Below are 20,000 nucleotides of genomic sequence, written 5' to 3' on the forward strand. Positions count from 1 at the left end.
CTAAAGCCAACCTAAAGCCAACCTAAAGCCAGTCTAAAGCCAACCTAAAGCTAACCTAAAGCCAGTCTAAAGCCAGTCTAAAGCCAACCTAAAGCCAGTCTAAAGCCAACCTAAATCCAACCTAAAGCCAACCTAAAGCCAGTCTAAAGCTAACCTAAAGCCAGCCTAAAGCCAACCTAAAGCCAGTCTAAAGCCAACCTAAAGCCAACCTAAAGCCAGCCGAAAGCCAGTCTAAAGCCAGTCGAAAGCCAACCTAAAGCCAGCCTAAAGCCAACCTAAAGCCAGTCTAAAGCCAGTCTAAAGCCAGTCTAAAGCCAACCTAAAGCCAACCTAAAGCCAGTCTAAAGCCAGTCTAAAGCCAACCTAAAGCCAGCCTAAAGCCAGTCTAAAGCCAACCTAAAGCCAGTCTAAAGCCAACCTAAAGCCAACCTAAAGCCAGTCTAAAGCCAACCTAAAGCCAGTCTAAAGCCAACCTAAAGCCAACCTAAAGCCAGTCTAAAGCTAACCTAAAGCCAGTCTAAAGCCAGTCTAAAGCCAACCTAAAGCCAGTCTATCACACCTATGTGGACTTCAAGACCTTTGATGGATAATACAAAGTTGTGTATCCATCCCTTGCTTCTACTGTGATTGTCTCATCTTTCACCCTTGCAGAAGGGGAAAGGCTCACTCATGCTGCCTTGCTTTTCCAACCAAGGTGCATAAATTAGGAGCCAACAGAGGATTAGAGGATACTCATTAACACCATGGAATTAAATCAAAAAGCTTCTTTATTGTTAAAAGTAGAACCGACCCATTTAGGCTTTTGGCCTTCTTTAGGGTTATTCGTTGTCTAACGGTTCTCACCACTTCACCTTCTCACCACTTCACCTTCTCACCACTTCACCTTCTCACCATGTCACCTTCTCACCATTTCACCATCTCACCATTTCACCATCTCACCATTTCACCACTTCACCATCTCACCATTTCACCTTCTCATCATTTCACCTTCACACCACTTCACCATTTCACCTTCTCATCATTTCACCTTCACACCACTTCACCATTTCACCTTCTCATAATTTCACCTTCTCATAATTTCACCTTCTCACCATTTCACCTTTTCACCACTTCACCATTTCACCTTCTCATAATTTCACCTTCTCACCATTTCACCTTCTCACCATTTCACCTTCTCACCACTTCACCTTCTCATAATTTCACCTTCTCACCATTTCACCATCTCACCATTTCACCACTTCACCATTTCACCTCCTCACCATTTCACCTTCTCATCATTTCACCTTCTCACCATTTCACCTTCTCACCACTTCACCATTTCACCTTCTCATAATTTTACCTTCTCACCATTTCACCTTCTCACCATTTCACCTTCTCACCAGTCCAGTCCAGTTTACCAGTATACCCAGTACTCATCAGGACATGCTCTCAAATCCCAACCACAAAGCCGGATGACCAAGAGGATGATGACGGGGGATGGTAGTTGTTATGTAATTATGTCATCCCCTGGGTGAACCATTACCGGGGGGGCAGTGAGAGGGTGGGGGTAGAGGGAAAAAGAGAGGGAGGCTATCTACAGATGTAGAGTGGACTGTTTGGGGTTATGATACAGTGCAGTATGTAAGCTAGCTATCCCTCAAACACACTGACATCCCACCGTAGGGTTCACATACAATACAGCCCCCCCCCCCCCCCCCCCTCTCTCTCTCAGGGTGAGAAAGGTTCTGACAGCTGTCAAGGATTAGTGTTCCATCACGTCAAAAGGCAGCGGTAGATTTATGTGTGTGTGTGTCTTTGTGTGTGTCTTTGTGTGTGTGTGTCTTTGTGTGTGTGTGTGTGTGTGTGTGTGTGTGTGTCTTTGTGTGTGTGTGTGTGTGTGTGTGTGTCTTTGTGTGTGTGTGTGTGTGTGTGTGTGTGTGTGTGTGTGTGTCTTTGTGTGTGTGTGTGTGTGTGTGTGTGTGTGTGTGTGTGTGTGTGTGTGTCTTTGTGTGTGTGTGTGTGTGTGTGTGTGTGTGTCTTTGTGTGTGTGTGAGTGTGTGTGTGTGTGTGTGTGTGTGTGTCTTTGTGTGTGTGTGTGTGTGTCTTTGTGTGTGTGTGTGTGTGTCTTTGTGTGTGTGTGTGTGTGTCTTTGTGTGTGTGTGTGTGTGTGTGTGTCTTTGTGTGTGTGTGTGTGTCTTTGTGTGTGTGTGTGTGTCTTTGTGTGTGTGTGTGTGTCTTTGTGTGTGTGTGTGTCTTTGTGTGTGTGTGTGTGTGTGTGTGTGTCTTTGTGTGTGTGTGTGTGTGTGTGTGTGTGTGTGTCTTTGTGTGTGTGTGTGTGTGTGTGTGTGTGTGTGTGTCTTTGTGTGTGTGTGTCTTTGTGTGTGTGTGTGTGTGTGTCTTTGTGTGTGTGTGTCTTTGTGTGTGTGTGTGTGTGTCTTTGTGTGTGTGTGTGTGTGTGTGTGTGTGTATGTGGGTGTGTGTGTGTGTGTCTTTGTGTGTGTGTGTGTGCGTGTGTGTGAGAGCAGGCTAAAGACGTCAGCATGCTACAGTTCGGCTGGCGCCTTGCCAAACCGGGCTAGCCCAACCCGAAGGAGTGTTCTCCAGACTCCTTTAGAAGACCTTAGCTTGAAAATCAAGAAAAAAAGCAGCAATAGTACTGTTTGTCCATACTGAGACGCCGTAGCCAGTACACACTTCCTCAAAATAGCCAGAATGAATCTAAGATAATCTGTCATTCATTTTGATGTTTTTTTACCGAGTTGTGCAACATCTATCTCAGATGTTTGGTGCAGTACTTCTCAATGAAAACAAGTCCTCTCTCGTTGAATGACAACAAAGACTTTATTGAAGAATCCCTACTGTTGACCAATCACAGACGAAGCTTTATTGAAGAATCCCTACTGTTGACCAATCACAGACGAAGCTTTATTGAAGAATCCCTACTGTTGACCAATCACAGACGAAGCTTTATTGAAGAATCCCTACTGTTGACCAATCACAAACAAAGCTTTATTGAAGAATCCCTACTGTTGACCAATCACAGACGAAGCTTTACTGAAGAATCCCTACTGTTGACCAATCACAGAAAACAATCACAAAAACTTCACAAAATGTTGTCATAATACATATCATAATACACACAGGAACTCTACTAACCCCCCTCCCCGTCTTCTCTCCTGTGTGTTATGAGGAATCAGAGTATTGTTATGGACCCCTTAAGGGCATTCAGGCTACATAGATCAACGTAGCAGAACACAGAAGCTTACATAAACATCATCAGGCTGTAAACATGTCAGAACTTCATCAAATTAAACTTTGTCATAACTTTTGATTGAGCAGCAAATACTGACTGTACTTTTCTACACCAGGAACAAAACGTGTGCGTGTGTGTGTGTCAATATCAATCCATCAATATCTGGTTGAAAACATAGAGTCTGTGGGAATGGGCTTCTCTATGGAAGGGGAGAAGGGTGACGACTTAAAACATGACCTTCTGGTGTCTCACACTGACACACACCCTGCTGGGCGGTACACACACCCAGCTGGGCGGTACACACACCCTGCTGGGCGGTTTACCTCACCTCCACGCCACACTGGATAATCTTTAGGAAAGACTCCCAGAATTCCTCGCATTCTCATCGGGGGCCTGGTCATGCCAGCTGTTGGAATGCAGCTCCACTTACACAGACACACAGCCACACACACACACACACACACACACACACACACACACACACACACACACACACACACACACACACACATACACACACACATACACACACACACACACACACACACACACACACACACACACACACACGCAGCCACACACACACAAACACACAGGCACACACACACACGCAGCCACACACACACAAACACACAGGCACACACACACACGCAGCCACACACACACACGTAGCCACACACACGTAGGCACACACAAACACACACACACAAAGACAAACATGCATGCACACACACACATCCTTGGAAAGAAGGTTCTGCATCTAGGGTAAGGTTACCACGATGAGGCCAGTGGACACCAAAACCTCTTCTCCTCTTTGATTGGTTAATGACACAATGTATACAAAGCAGCCAATCAAATCAGAGGAAACTTGGTAGATCTGAACTTCTAAATCACATGTGCACCGATCTGCTACAGCTTCCCTCACAAGGGCAAGTCAGTAACCGGTTATCAACAGCTTCCCTCACAAGGGCAAGCCCGTAACCGGTTATCAACAGCTTCCCTCACAAGGGCAAGCCCGTAACCGGTTATCAACAGCTTCCCTCACAAGGGAAAGCCCGTAACCGGTTATCAACAGCTTCCCTCACAAGGGCATGTCAGTAACCGGTTATCAACAGCTTCCCTCACAAGGGCATGTCAGTAACCGGTTATCAACAGCTTCCCTCACAAGGGCATGTCAGTAACCGGTTATCAACAGCTTCCCTCACAAGGGCATGTCAGTAACCGGTTATCAACAGCTTCCCTCGCAAGGGCATGTCAGTAACCGGTTATCAACAGCTTCCCTCACAAGGGCATGTCAGTAACCGGTTATCAACAGCTTCCCTCACAAGGGCAAGCCAGTAACCGGTTATCAACAGCTTCCCTCACAAGGGCATGTCAGTAACCGGTTATCAACAGCTTCCCTCACAAGGGCATGTCAGTAACCGGTTATCAACAGCTTCCCTCACAAGGGCATGTCAGTAACCGGTTATCAACAGCTTCCCTCACAAGGGCAAGCCCGTAACCGGTTATCTTGTGCGAGTGTGTCTGGTGTTTGTCTGGTCTGTGTGTGTGTGTGTGTGTGTGTGTGTGTGTGTCTGGTGTGTGTGTCTGGTGTGTCTGGTGTGTGTGTGTGTGTGTGTGTGTGTCTGGTGTGTGTGTGTGTCTGGTGTGTGTGTGTATGTGTCCATTCCACACTCTCACTCCATGCTATACCAGCCTGATCAGACTTTGATTTCAGACGTTTAAAAAGTTCCTGAGAATGTCTATATATGTCTTCCTTGGCGCTCACAAAAATAAAAGAAAATGACAGGGCACAAACTGGTGCAGCATAGACCAGGGCTAACCCTAACCCTAATCCTAACCCCTAACCCAACCCTAACCCTAACCCTAACCCAACCCTAACACTAACCCTAACCCTAACACAACCCTAACCCTAACCCTAACCCTAACCCAACCCTAACCCTAACCCTTAACCCAATTCTAACCCTAACCCTAACCCAACCCTAACACTAACCCTAACCCTAACACAACCCTAACCCTAACCCTAACCCTAACCCTAACCCAACCCTAACCCTAACCCAACCCTAACCCTAACCCTAACCCAACCCTAACCCAACCCTAACCCAACCCTAACCCTAACCCTAACCCTAACCCAACCCTAACCCTAACCCAACCCTATGCTATGGCAGTTCACCACGATCTAGCAAGCAAATACTAGCAATGAGAATACTGTGAATACTGATCATACCTGATGGTAATAGCAAGTTTCTTTTTAATATTATTTTGTTTTAAGCCTTCCCCAAACCATAACCCTAACCTTAACCACTCGGAATGAATAAACTGTTAACCTTTGAGTTATTTCTGTTTAAACCCTGTAACCACAACTAAAAATAGACCTTCATCCATAATTCGCCACATTTCGAAAGAGAAACTATGAGGTGTTGTTGGGTTATACAGTATAGTGAAGTCATTCACCATAGCAGATCCTATTTGTCATGGCCAGCTGTGTCAAGGAAATACCAGTGTGAACCTGCCTACTCAAACACTGTGTGTGTGTGTGTGTGTGTGTGTGTGTGTGTGTGTGTGTGTGTGTGTGTGTGTGTTTCTCGTTTTCATGCCAGACAAGTAAAACTTGGGCAGAATTTATATCCGTGTTTTCTGTCTCTCGACACTACCCCACTACCCTACACGGTGAAAACGCTTCCGCTTCTTTCCGGGACCAAACTCTGTCAAACATAGAGATTGGCCCGTAAATGGAGACAGCTGAAGTCTGAATCCCGTGAGGGTGAAAGACAGTCAACTGACAGGCCTGTTGGGAAGCGCTTGGCGAGTTAGCTGGTTAGCTAGCCTAGCTATAGACTTACCTGGTTAGCTAGCCTAGCTATAGACTTAGCTGGCTAGCTAGCCTAGCTATAGACTTAGCTAGCCTAGCTATAGACTTAGCTGGTTAGCTAGCCTAGCTATAGACTAGCTGGTTAGCTAGCCTAGCTATAGACTTAGCTGGCTAGCTAGCCTAGCTATAGACTTAGCTGGTTAGCTAGCCTAGCTATAGACTTAGCTGGTTAGCTAGCCTAGCTATAGACTTAGCTGGTTAGCTAGCCTAGCTTTAGACTTAGCTGGCTAGCTACCTTGAACGGCAATAACAGAAACAGCTAAGCGCTAAAACCTATGGATTCCTGTAGAAACCTACGCAGTGGTCAGAAAAATATGGAGCCGAATTGATCAAAGAAAGAAAGTGCCAACAGCTAATCTCATGACAGAGATAAGGAGCCTAGGTACAAAAATGTTTTTAAAAAAGATGGACGAAATGAAGTTGTCTATCGACAAAATGATAAATAGTCAAGTTGACAGCATAGGGGCATCTTTGGAGAAAGCTGTCCAAGATAATCACACAGCTACGCTGACTCAACTGGAGAATAATAACAGGCAGCCACGAGACCACATAGCCCTTGATGTTGGACGTCTGGAAACCTGCGTAGAATCCCTGGAATCTGGGAGAACAGGCAATGCAAAACAGTTAGACCCAGATGTGTCTATCACAGTGGCAGGACTGCCAGCCAGCAAATGAAAACAAGGACCTAATCTCCAAAGTGAACCAGCTGATATCAGTAGGCCTTGGCTGAGAAACAGTTGAGAGGATGAAGGAGAGAGGTAAAGTGGAGGAGAAAGTTTTAAAAAATAATTATTTCACCTTTATTTAACCAGGTAGGCCAGTTGAGAACAAGTTCTCATTTACAACTGCGACCTGGCCAAGATAAAGCCAAGCAGTGCGACAAAAACAACAACACAGAGTTACACAGTGGGCCTGTTAGGGAAGAAACAAAAGCCTGATTATGAAAAAGTCTTCCTTCCAATCGCCTTATAGAGCTGAACTTGGACGCTGCTGAGGAAAATCCTAGGGGGAAAGGACTATTTTGTCACGGGAAGAGGACGGGTCAGGAAACGAGACCAGCGTGGACAAAGACATGGGGTGGACCGACCTACTGCAGCCTGAGGGGCTTCCCATCCCCTCCAGCGTTACATTTCAACAGCGCATTGGACTAACGGATGGACAACCTTGAACAATAAGTTACGAATATTAATACTACAACCCTTAAACCCAGACATTATCTCTATGAAGGAAACACATTTTTGTCGGACAAGAAGCTATTGACATTGAAGGGTGTGTACGGTATGGACACAACAGAAACACTCATTTGAAACCCCTGGGGGTAAGTGCAAGGTCTGATATGATGAAAGCATATAGAATTGAAATCATTGTTAGAGCCGTAGAAGGAATTAGTTTGTTTGCGTTTTGAACATAGGGAGTCAGATTATTGTTTCGTTGTGTTTTCATGCTATTTGACACCTGAACAGTCCACATGGGGTAGAAATGCATCCTCCTGCTATAGTCATTTGTTAAGGCAAGTATACCTATATACAGGAGAAGATGCTATTTACATATGTGTGGATCTTAACAGTGGAATTGGGAGGTTAGATGACTATTGATATTGATATTGATATTCCATCGCGCGTTGCATTGGATGGCTTTGCTAGTCAACATGGGGAAACGCTATTAGAATTCGGGACTCTAAAATGTGTATCAATGGAATGTGTATCATTAATGGAATGTGTATCATCAATGGAATGTGTATCATCAATGGAATGTGTATCATTAATGGAATGTGTATCATCAATGGAATGTGTATCAATGGAATGTGTTTCATTAATGGAATGTGTATCATCAGTGGAATGTGTATCATCAATGGAATGTGTATCATCAATGGAATGTGTATCATCAGTGGAATGTGTATCATCAATGGAATGTGTATCATCAATGGAATGTGTATCATCAATGGAACGTGTATCATCAATGGAATGTGTATCATCAGTGGAATGTGTATCATCAATGGAATGTGTATCATTAATGGAACGTGTATCATCAATGGAATGTGTATCATCAATGGAATGTGTATCATCAATGGAATGTGTATCATTAATGGAACGTGTATCATCAATGAAACGTGTATCATCAATGGAATGTGTATCATCAGTGGAATGTGTATCATCAGTGGAATGTGTATCATCAGTGGAACGTGTATCATCAGTGGGACGTGTATCATCAGTGGAACGTGTATCATCAGTGGAACGTGTATCATCAGTGGAACGTGTATCATCAGTGGAATGTGTATCATCAATGGAATGTGTATCATCAATGGAATGTGTATCATCAATGGAATGTGTATCATCAGTGGAATGTGTATCATCAATGGAATGTGTATCATCAATGGAATGTGTATCATCAATGGAATGTGTATCATCAGTGGAATGTGTATCATCAATGGAATGTGTATCATCAGTGGAATGTGTATCATCAGTGGAACGTGTATCATCACTGGAATGTGTATCATCAGTGGAATGTGTATCATCAGTGGAAGGATATCCCCTTAAGCGATCTCTTTACATCCATTCTGCCAAAGGAAAAGCTGTGGTGGACTATGAAAGTATTCAGACCCCTTGACTTTTTCAAAATGTTGTTACGTTACAGCCGTATTCTAAAATGGATTAAATAAAAACCACACACGATAACCCATGATGACAAAGCAAAAACAGGTTTTTAGACATTTCTGAAACTGAAATACCTTATATATTGAAGAACACAGTGGCCTCCATCATTCTTAAATGGAAGAAGTTTAGAACCACCAAGACTCTTCCTAGATCTGGCCGCCTGGCCAAACTGAGCAATAGTCAGGGAGCTTTGATTAGGGAGGTGACCAAAAACCCAATGGTCACTCTGACAGAGCTCTAAATTTCCTCTGTGGAGATGGGAGAACCTTCCAGAAGGACAACCATCTCTGCAGCACTCCACCAATCAGGCCTTTATGGTAGAGTGGCCAGATGGAAGTCAGGAAAGAGAACATTTGATGAGCTGTCCGTTGCAGAAGTTAAGAAGGTGAAGGACTCTGAAAAAATGAGAAAGCATTTGGTATTGATGAACTGCCTAATGAAGTCTAAAAATCCCCTAAATTAATTGAAGTTCTACATGATTTTCTCCAAATTTGTTTTGAGTAGAGTATACTACCATCGACTTGGTATAAGTCTATAGTGAATCCCATTCCCAAATCTTAAAAAAAAATGACCAGAGTGCCACTGAACTGCAGAATCATACGTTTACTAGGTCTATAAATGATATTCATCCATCCTCAACAACAGGCTAATGACCTTTCAGGAGGATCAAAACATTCTTGTGGAAGAACAAAATGGTTTTGGTAAATCCAGAGCCCGTATAGATCATATCTTCTTCTCCGTCTGTACAATAATCCGAAATAGATGACAGGAAGAGAAGTCTACTTTCGCACGTTTCGTTGATTTCCAGGAAACTGTTGATTTTGTAAATAGAGATCTTTTAGGCTGTGGTTTGTTAAAGGCAGGGGTTGACAGGAAATGTTATCACGCAATCCCTTGACAAAAGCACCTACTGCCTGTGTGCGTGTATATGGTACAGATTGGTTTCCCACACACTCAGGTGTAAAATAAGGAGACGTCTTATCACAGATTCCATTTGCTTTGTTGATTAATGATTTGTCCCAAAGAATGAACAGTTAAATATTGGGAGTAAAATATGATGATGAAATGCTAAGTATTATCTTATATAATGATGATATTATTTGATGGTTGAAACTGAACAAATCAAATGTTATTGGTCACATACACATGGTTAGCAGATGTTAATGCGAGTGTAGCGAAATGCTTGTGCTTCTAGTTCCCGACAGTGCAGTAATATCTAACAAGTAACCTAACAATTTCTCAACCACTACCTTATGCACACAAGTGTAGAGGAATGAATAAGAATATGTACATATAAATATATGGATGAGCGATGGCCGAACGGGACCTGCAGAACATGTTACTATGTCCAATCAAAAGATCATGTAAAAGATTTAGAGATAAACAGGACAAAAACACAGATAATGACTTTGAGGAAACCAGATACTAAGAGCTGTGTTTTCCATCTTGTTTTGATGAAGACATTCTGGAGTTTACTAGCAATTATAAATATTTAGGGTCTTTATTTCGATGAGCACATGACCTTTCTATACGGCCACATCTGCTCGACTCAGCAAGTAGAGTTCTTTTGGGGGAGTGATAGGGAAAAACAAACAAACCACTCAAAGATATTGGTTTTGTCACGTATTCCAAACTGTATCAGACCTCTGGACTATTCAGCAGGAATGTGGGGCGTTAAGAGGTCAAAAACGAACATGTCCATAACAGAAGCAGAACGATAATTTGTCGGTGTCCACAAGTTTGCACCGATACTGGAAACAACTGGGGACACGAGTTGGGAATAGAGACGGAAGGCCTGTATGGTGAGACGTTGGAGTAGAATGTTGGACGGGTTGGGAACCCTGTGAGGTGAGACGGAAGGCCTGTATGGTGAGACGTTGGAATAGAATGTTGGACGGGCTGGGAACCCTGTGAGGTGAGACGGAAGGCCTGTATGGTGAGACGTTGGAGTAGAATGTTGGACGGGCTGGGAACCCTGTGAGGTGAGACGGAAGGCCTGTATGGTGAGACGTTGGAATAGAATGTTGGACGGGTTGGGAACCCTGTGAGGTGAGACGGAAGGCCTGTATGGTGAGACGTTGGAATAGAATGTTGGACGGGCTGGGAACCCTGTGAGGTGAGACGGAAGGCCTGTATGGTGAGACGTTGGAGTAGAATGTTGGACGGGCTGGGAACCCTGTGAGGTGAGACGGAAGGCCTGTATGGTGAGACTTTGGAATAGAATGTTGGATATGCCAACTTCCAGAATAGCCAGTAAAGTCTTTCGATGGGGTTTCTCCATAAGGGGAGCCTGGGTAACTGAAATGTCTGACCCTTTCCAACAGTCTGACTGGGAACGTCTGTAGGAAAACCAAATGAAGGGTGACAGACGCTATTAAAAAACAACTGTTGATGAAATATGAAAATGAAATGGGTGGAGGAGATTAATCATAAACCCAAATTGATAATCTTTTGTTTGATTAAGGGTGAATTAATGTGTGAGATATATATTATGTACAACCTACCTAAGGGCAAGAGATTGCTATTGTCCCTGAGTATCAAAACAGGTCGGTATTTGTGGTGAAATGGAAGAGGAAGGACTAACTATTGTGACCTCGAAGAAATAGAGAACAAAATATTTTATCCTCTGTTGCCCTTTTGACCACGACATACACTTGTCCTTATTCCAGAAAGACCACCAGAAATACCCTGGTATTATGGAGACAGTCCACCAGATATACCCTGGTATTATGGAGACAGACCACCAGATATACCCTGGTATTATGGAGACAGACCACCAGATATACCCTGGTATTATGGAGACAGACCACCAGATATACCCTGAAATGATGTAGACAGACCACCAGATATACCCTGGTATCATGGAGACAGACCACCAGATATACCCTGCTTTATGGAGACAGACCACCAGATATACCCTGGTATTATGGAGACAGAACACCAGATATACCCTGGTATTATGTAGCTGAGGAGACAGACCACCAGATATACCCTGGTATTATGTAGTCATGAGGAGACAGACCACCAGATATACCCTGGTATTATGGAGACAGAACACCAGATATACCCTGGTATTATGTAGTCATGAGGAGCCAGACCACCAGATATACCCTGGTATTATGTAGCTGAGGAGACAGACCACCAGATATACCCTGGTATTATGTAGTCATGAGGAGACAGACCACCAGATATACCCTGGTATTATGTAGTCATGAGAAGACAGACCACCAGATATACCCTGGTATTATGTAGTCATGAGGAGACAGACCACCAGATATACCCTGGTATTATGTAGCTGAGGAGACAGACCACCAGATATACCCTGGTATTATGTAGTCATGAGGAGCCAGACCACCAGATATACCCTGGTATTATGTAGTCATGAGGAGCCAGACCACCAGATATACCCTGGTATTATGTAGTCATGAGGAGACAGACCACCAGATATACCCTGGTATTATGTAGTCATGAGGAGCCAGACCACCAGATATACCCTGGTATTATGTAGTCATGAGGAGCCAGACCACCAGATATACCCTGGTATTATGTAGTCATGAGGAGACAGACCACCAGATATACCCTGGTATTATGTAGTCATGAGGAGCCAGACCACCAGATATACCCTGGTATTATGTAGCTGAGGAGACAGACCACCAGATATACCCTGGTATTATGTAGTCATGAGGAGACAGACCACCAGATATACCCTGGTATTATGTAGTCATGAGAAGACAGACCACCAGATATACCCTGGTATTATGTAGTCATGAGGAGCCAGACCACCAGATATACCCTGGTATTATGTAGTCATGAGGAGACAGACCACCAGATATACCCTGGTATTATGTAGTCATGAGGAGACAGACCACCAGATATACCCTGGTATTATGTAGTCATGAGGAGACAGACCACCAGATATAACCTGGTATTATGTAGTCATGAGGAGACAGACCACCAGATATACCCTGGTATTATGTAGTCATGAGGAGACAGACCACCAGATATACCCTGGTATTATGTAGTCATGAGGAGACAGACCACCAGATATACCCTGGTATTATGTAGTCATGAGGAGACAGACCACCATATATACCCTGGTATTATGTAGTCATGAGGAGACAGACCACCAGATATACCCTGGAATTATGTAGTCATGAGGAGACAGACCACCAGATATACCCTGGTATTATGTAGTCATGAGGAGACAGACCACCAGATATACCCTGGTATTATGTAGTCATGAGGAGACAGACCACCATATATACCCTAGTATTATGTAGCTGAGGAGACAGACCACCAGATATACCCTGGTATTATGTAGTCATGAGGAGACAGACCACCAGATATACCCTGGTATTATGGAGACAGACCACCAGATATACCCTGGTATTATGTAGTCATGAGGAGACAGACCACCAGACATACCCTGGTATTATGTAGTCATGAGGAGACAGACCACCAGATATACCCTAGTATTATGTAGTCATGAGGAGACAGACCACCAGACATACCCTGGTATTATGTAGTCATGAGGAGACAGACCACCAGATATACCCTGGTATTATGTAGTCATGAGGAGACAGACCACCAGATATACCCTGGTATTATGTAGTCATGAGGAGACAGACCACCAGATATACCCTGGTATTATGTAGTCATGAGGAGACAGACCACCAGATATACTCTGGTATTATGTAGTCATGAGGAAACAGACCATCAGATATACCCTGGTATTATGGAGACAGACCACCAGATATACCCTGGTATTATGGAGACAGACCACCAGATATACCCTGGTATTATGTAGTCATGAGGTGACAGACCACCAGATATACCCTGGTATTATGGAGACAGACCACCAGATTTACCCTGGTATTATGGAGACAGACCACCAGATATACCCTGGTATTATGGAGACAGACCACCAGATATACCCTGGTATTATGGAGACAGACCACCAGATATACCCTGGTATTATGGAAACAGACCACCAGATATACCCTGGTATTATGTAGTCATGAGGAGACAGACCACCAGATATACCCTGGTATTATGGAGACAGACCACCAGATATACCCTGGTATTATGGAGACAGACCACCAGATATACCCTGGTATTATGTAGTCATGAGGAGCCAGACCACCAGATATACCCTGGTATTATGTAGTCATGAGGAGCCAGACCACCAGATATACCCTGGTATTATGTAGTCATGAGGAGACAGACCACCAGATATACCCTGGTATTATGTAGTCATGAGGAGACAGACCACCAGATATAACCTGGTATTATGTAGTCATGAGGAGACAGACCACCAGATATACCGTGGTATTATGTAGTCATGAGGAGACAGACCACCAGATATACCCTGGTATTATGTAGTCATGAGGAGACAGACCACCAGATATACCCTGGTATTATGTAGTCATGAGGAGACAGACCACCAGATATACCCTGGTATTATGTAGTCATGAGGAGACAGACCACCAGATATAACCTGGTATTATGTAGTCATGAGGAGACAGACCACCAGATATACCCTGGTATTATGTAGTCATGAGGAGACAGACCACCAGATATACCCTGGTATTATGTAGTCATGAGGAGACAGACCACCAGATATACCCTGGTATTATGTAGTCATGAGGAGACAGACCACCATATATACCCTGGTATTATGTAGTCATGAGGAGACAGACCACCAGATATACCCTGGAATTATGTAGTCATGAGGAGACAGACCACCAGATATACCCTGGTATTATGTAGTCATGAGGAGACAGACCACCAGATATACCCTGGTATTATGTAGTCATGAGGAGACAGACCACCATATATACCCTAGTATTATGTAGCTGAGGAGACAGACCACCAGATATACCCTGGTATTATGTAGTCATGAGGAGACAGACCACCAGATATACCCTGGTATTATGGAGACAGACCACCAGATATACCCTGGTATTATGTAGTCATGAGGAGACAGACCACCAGACATACCCTGGTATTATGTAGTCATGAGGAGACAGACCACCAGATATACCCTAGTATTATGTAGTCATGAGGAGACAGACCACCAGACATACCCTGGTATTATGTAGTCATGAGGAGACAGACCACCAGATATACCCTGGTATTATGTAGTCATGAGGAGACAGACCACCAGATATACCCTGGTATTATGTAGTCATGAGGAGACAGACCACCAGATATACCCTGGTATTATGTAGTCATGAGGAGACAGACCACCAGATATACTCTGGTATTATGTAGTCATGAGGAAACAGACCATCAGATATACCCTGGTATTATGGAGACAGACCACCAGATATACCCTGGTATTATGGAGACAGACCACCAGATATACCCTGGTATTATGTAGTCATGAGGAGACAGACCACCAGATATACCCTGGTATTATGGAGACAGACCACCAGATATACCCTGGTATTATGGAGACAGACCACCAGATATACCCTGGTATTATGGAGACAGACCACCAGATATACCCTGGTATTATGGAGACAGACCACCAGATATACCCTGGTATTATGGAGACAGACCACCAGATATACCCTGGTATTATGTAGTCATGAGGAGACAGACCACCAGATATACCCTGGTATTATGGAGACAGACCACCAGATATACCCTGGTATTATGGAGACAGACCACCAGATATACCCTGGTATTATGGAGACAGACCACCAGATATACCCTGGTATTATGGAGACAGACCACCAGATATACCCTGGTATTATGGAGACAGACCACCAGATATACCCTGGTATTATGTAGTCATGAGGAGACAGACCACCAGATATACCCTGGTATTATGTAGTCATGAGGAGACAGACCACCAGATATACCCTGGTATTATGTAGTCATGAGGAGACAGACCACCAGATATACCCTGGTATTATGTAGTCATGAGGAGATAGACCACCAGATATACCCTGGTTGTTATCTATCCATTATTGTTATTTTTTTATTATATATATATTTTATTGTTTTTATTAAATGTTGTATTTGTTTGACTTCTCTATGGTTAGTATTATTGCTTTAATAGCATTATGAACTATCATGTACTGATTTCTGTTCCATTCTTTATGTGGTTCTCACTGCATAGAACACCGGAATAAATATTACTGAATTATGTGTCAATTAAACCCCTAAGTGAGGGGTTGCCAGACTGGCAATTTGACACGAAAATAAAATGTAATTCGTTAATTCACAGACAGACAGACACACACACCTCCACCAGAATGAATTAGATTAATTTTATGAGAGCGTGGGTGAAAGTTCACACAGGCCTTTGTGGTGTTTTTATTCCAATCTCCAAACCTTAATGCTCTGTCATTTCACTGGAGACAAACACACACACACACAAATACACGCTCAGATCAGGGGCTTTTTAGAATGAAGGCATGTTTATGCAGGGGAATTACTCATCCTCACTTTAGTTTAGAATTCAGCTTATAGCTTTCTCCTCTCTCCTTCCTGCTTGCTCTCTTATCCTACCCCTTTAGGTTCTCCTCTCTCTCCTTCCTGCTTCATCGCTCATCCTACCCCTTTAGGTTCTCCTCTCTCTCCTTCCTGCTTCATCGCTCATCCTACCCCTTTAGGTTCTCCTCTCTCTCCTTCCTGCTTCATCGCTCATCCTACCCCTTTAGGTTCTCCTCTCTCTCCTTCCTGCTTGCTCTCTTATCCTACCCCTTTAGGTTCTCCTCTCTCTCCTTCCTGCTTCATCGCTCATCCTACCCCTTTAGGTTCTCCTCTCTCTCCTTCCTGCTTCATCGCTCATCCTACCCCTTTAGGTTCTCCTCTCTCTCCTTCCTGCTTCATCGCTCATCCTACCCCTTTAGGTTCTCCTCTCTCTCCTTCCTGCTTGCTCTCTCATCCTACCCCTTTAGGTTCTCCTCTCTCCTTCCTGCTTCATCGCTCATCCTACCCCTTTAGGTTCTCCTCTCTCTCCTTCCTGCTTGCTCTCTCACCCTACCCCTTTAGGTTCTCCTCTCTCCTTCCTGCTTGCTCTCTCATCCTACCCCTTTAGGTTCTCCTCTCTCTCCTTCCTGCTTCATCGCTCATCCTACCCCTTTAGGTTCTCCTCTCTCCTTCCTGCTTCATCTCTCATCCTACCCCTTTAGGTTCTCCTCTCTCCTTCCTGCTTCATCTCTCATCCTACCCCTTTAGGTTCTCCTCTCTCCTTCCTGCTTCATCTCTCATCCTACCCCTTTAGGTTCTCCTCTCTCTCCTTCCTGCTTCATCTCTCATCCTACCCCTTTAGGTTCTCCTCTCTCCTTCCTGCTTCATCTCTCATCCTACCCCTTTAGGTTCTCCTCTCTCCTTCCTGCTTCATCTCTCATCCTACCCCTTTAGGTTCTCCTCTCTCCTTCCTGCTTCATCTCTCATCCTACCCCTTTAGGTTCTCCTCTCTCCTTCCTGCTTCATCTCTCATCCTACCCCTTTAGGTTCTCCTCTCTCTCCTTCCTGCTTCATCGCTCATCCTACCCCTTTAGGTTCTCCTCTCTCTCCTTCCTGCTTCATCTCTCATCCTACCCCTTTAGGTTCTCCTCTCTCCTTCCTGCTTCATCTCTCATCCTACCCCTTTAGGTTCTCCTCTCTCTCCTTCCTGCTTCATCGCTCATCCTACCCCTTTAGGTTCTCCTCTCTCTCCTTCCTGCTTCATCTCTCATCCTACCCCTTTCTACATGTAGCTTCATCTCTGCCTTGTTTATTTTGAACAGGCATTTCACTTACTACGTAAATAAGCTGAATTGCGCTAATAAAGACTGTCTTCCCCTCTATTTGACCAAAACTCGCCTCGTACAAACAGTTAGTCATTTCCTCAACATTGCCACTATATACAACCTACGTCACAGAAGTCATTGCCTCATCTTACTCATCCTCAGAGGACGATGTCACATGTCTACAACTGCTGGATTATAAACGGGTTTGACAAACAGGTTACACACCACCAGGTGTTGGGGAAATACTCTGTAGTATTGTTGAGACAACACACGGTTAAAGACACACTGTAAGATGACCTAAGATAACAAATACCCGGTCAGTTACTGTCATCTTGTTTAGCTCTGGTGTCTTGGGTAAATAGCCTTTCTGAATAAGCTGCATTCACTTTGCATGTTCGTTTAACACCTTCATTCATCCAGGTTAGTCTCAATGACATGACATATATTGTTCAAGACAGACCTATAGTCTATAGGTACTAGGTATAGCATCTAGTCTATAGGTACTAGGTATAGTGTCTAGTCTATAGGTACTAGGTACTAGGTATAGCGTCTAGTCTATAGGTACTAGGTATAGCATCTAGTCTATAGGTACTAGGTGTAGCGTCTAGTCTATAGGTACTAGGCATAGTGTCTAGTCTATAGGAACTAGGTATAGTGTCTAGTCTATAGGTACTAGGTGTAGTGTCTAGTCTATAGGTACTAGGTACTAGGTATAGCATCTAGTCTATAGGTACTGGGTACTAGGTATAGCGTCTAGTCTATAGGTACTAGGTACTAGGTGTAGCGTCTAGTCTATAGGTACTAGGTACTAGGTATAGCGTCTAGTCTATAGGTACTAGGTGTAGCGTCTAGTCTATAGGTACTAGGTATAGCGTCTAGTCTATAGGTACTAGGTGTAGCGTCTAGTCTATAGGTACTAGGTACTAGGTATAGCGTCTAGTCTATAGGTACTAGGTACTAGGTATAGCATCTAGTCTATAGGTACTGGGTACTAGGTATAGCGTCTAGTCTATAGGTACTAGGTACTAGGTATAGCATCTAGTCTATAGGTACTAGGTGTAGCGTCTAGTCTATAGGTACTAGGTGTAGCGTCTAGTCTATAGGTACTAGGTACTAGGTGTAGCGTCTAGTCTATAGGTACTAGGTATAGTGTCTAGTCTATAGGTACTAGGTATAGTGTCTAGTCTATAGGTACTAGGTACTAGGTATAGCATCTAGTCTATAGGTACTAGGTACTAGGTATAGCGTCTAGTCTATAGGTACTAGGTATAGCGTCTAGTCTATAGGTACTAGGTACTAGGTATAGCATCTAGTCTATAGGTACTAGGTACTAGGTATAGCATCTAGTCTATAGGTACTGGGTACTAGGTATAGCGTCTAGTCTATAGGTACTAGGTACTAGGTGTAGCGTCTAGTCTATAGGTACTAGGTATAGCGTCTAGTCTATAGGTACTAGGTATAGTGTCTAGTCTATAGGTACTAGGTGTTAGGTATAGCGTCTAGTCTATAGGTACTAGGTACTAGGTATAGCATCTAGTCTATAGGTACTAGGTACTAGGTATAGCGTCTTAGTCTATAGGTACTAGGTACTAGGTGTAGCGTCTAGTCTATAGGTACTAGGTATAGCGTCTAGTCTATAGGTACTAGGTATAGTGTCTAGTCTATAGGTACTAGGTATTAGGTATAACGTCTAGTCTATAGGTACTAGGTGTTAGGTATAGCGTCTAGTCTATAGGTACTAGGTGTTAGTAGGCTTATTGAAGTGCTGTCCACTTGTCTGGAAGCCTATCTCACATATCAAAGGGTTTACAGAACCACAACAAAGGAAGGAATAGCTTGTTACCCATAAGTCAGAAGGAGAGAGAATATAAGAGACAGACACAGCCTGAGATGTTGTCCAGACACAATCTACAGGTTCATTCTAGAACAACGAACAATTATTCTGGAGGAGACCTCGTACACTCTTCGAAAAATGGGTTCCAAAAGGTTGTCCCCATAGGAGAACCCTTTTTGGTTTCAGAAAGAATCATTTAAGGTTCCAGGTAAAACCCTTACAAAGGGTTCTACATGGAACCCGAAAGGGTTCCACCTGGAACCAAAATAGGTTCTTCAAAGGGTTCTCCTATGGGGACAGCCAAAGAACACTTTTAGGTTCTAGATAGCATCTTTTTTTTCTAAGAGTGTAGAACAAAACCTGTCATAGAACAATGATATTCTGGAGTAGATCCAGTAGATCAACACCAGATAGTGTGATACAACATCCATAGATCCCTGCAAAAGCCTGCCCAACCTGAAAAAAATCTAATATTTGCCTATCTGAACCGCGACCTTTCCAACAGGATACAGTGCCTTCCAGAACCTTAGTTCAAGCATGACTGAATCTTTGTTGGATCAGAACCTACTCTGGTTTTCTATCGAGACTGGTTTTGGACGATATAAGTACGGGGCATTCATTTCCAGAAGCTATGAACGGAACATACCTCTGATGATCT

The 20,000-nt window shown here is 43.7% G+C and overlaps 1 protein-coding gene across 8 annotated transcripts in view; it reads right to left on the reverse strand.

The window, feature by feature from the left end:
- Nucleotides 1-20,000, reverse strand: part of fryb (furry homolog b (Drosophila)) — a 247,848-nt gene that overhangs the window by 164,848 nt on the left and 63,000 nt on the right. For 7 of the 8 annotated variants that reach the window (XM_036967909.1, XM_036967914.1, XM_036967911.1 and 4 more), the window contains exon 1: nt 19,989-20,000. This exon is cut by the window's right edge and continues 1,559 nt beyond it. The exons of the other annotated variant lie outside the window; for it this stretch is intronic. In XM_036967909.1, the coding sequence (XP_036823804.1) occupies nt 19,989-20,000 (12 nt within the window). The remainder of the gene's footprint in view (nt 1-19,988) is intronic. 8 annotated transcript variants of the gene reach the window in all.

The sequence above is a fragment of the Oncorhynchus mykiss genome, chromosome Y, assembly GCF_013265735.2.
Source record: "Oncorhynchus mykiss isolate Arlee chromosome Y, USDA_OmykA_1.1, whole genome shotgun sequence".
NCBI lineage: Eukaryota > Metazoa > Chordata > Actinopteri > Salmoniformes > Salmonidae > Oncorhynchus > Oncorhynchus mykiss.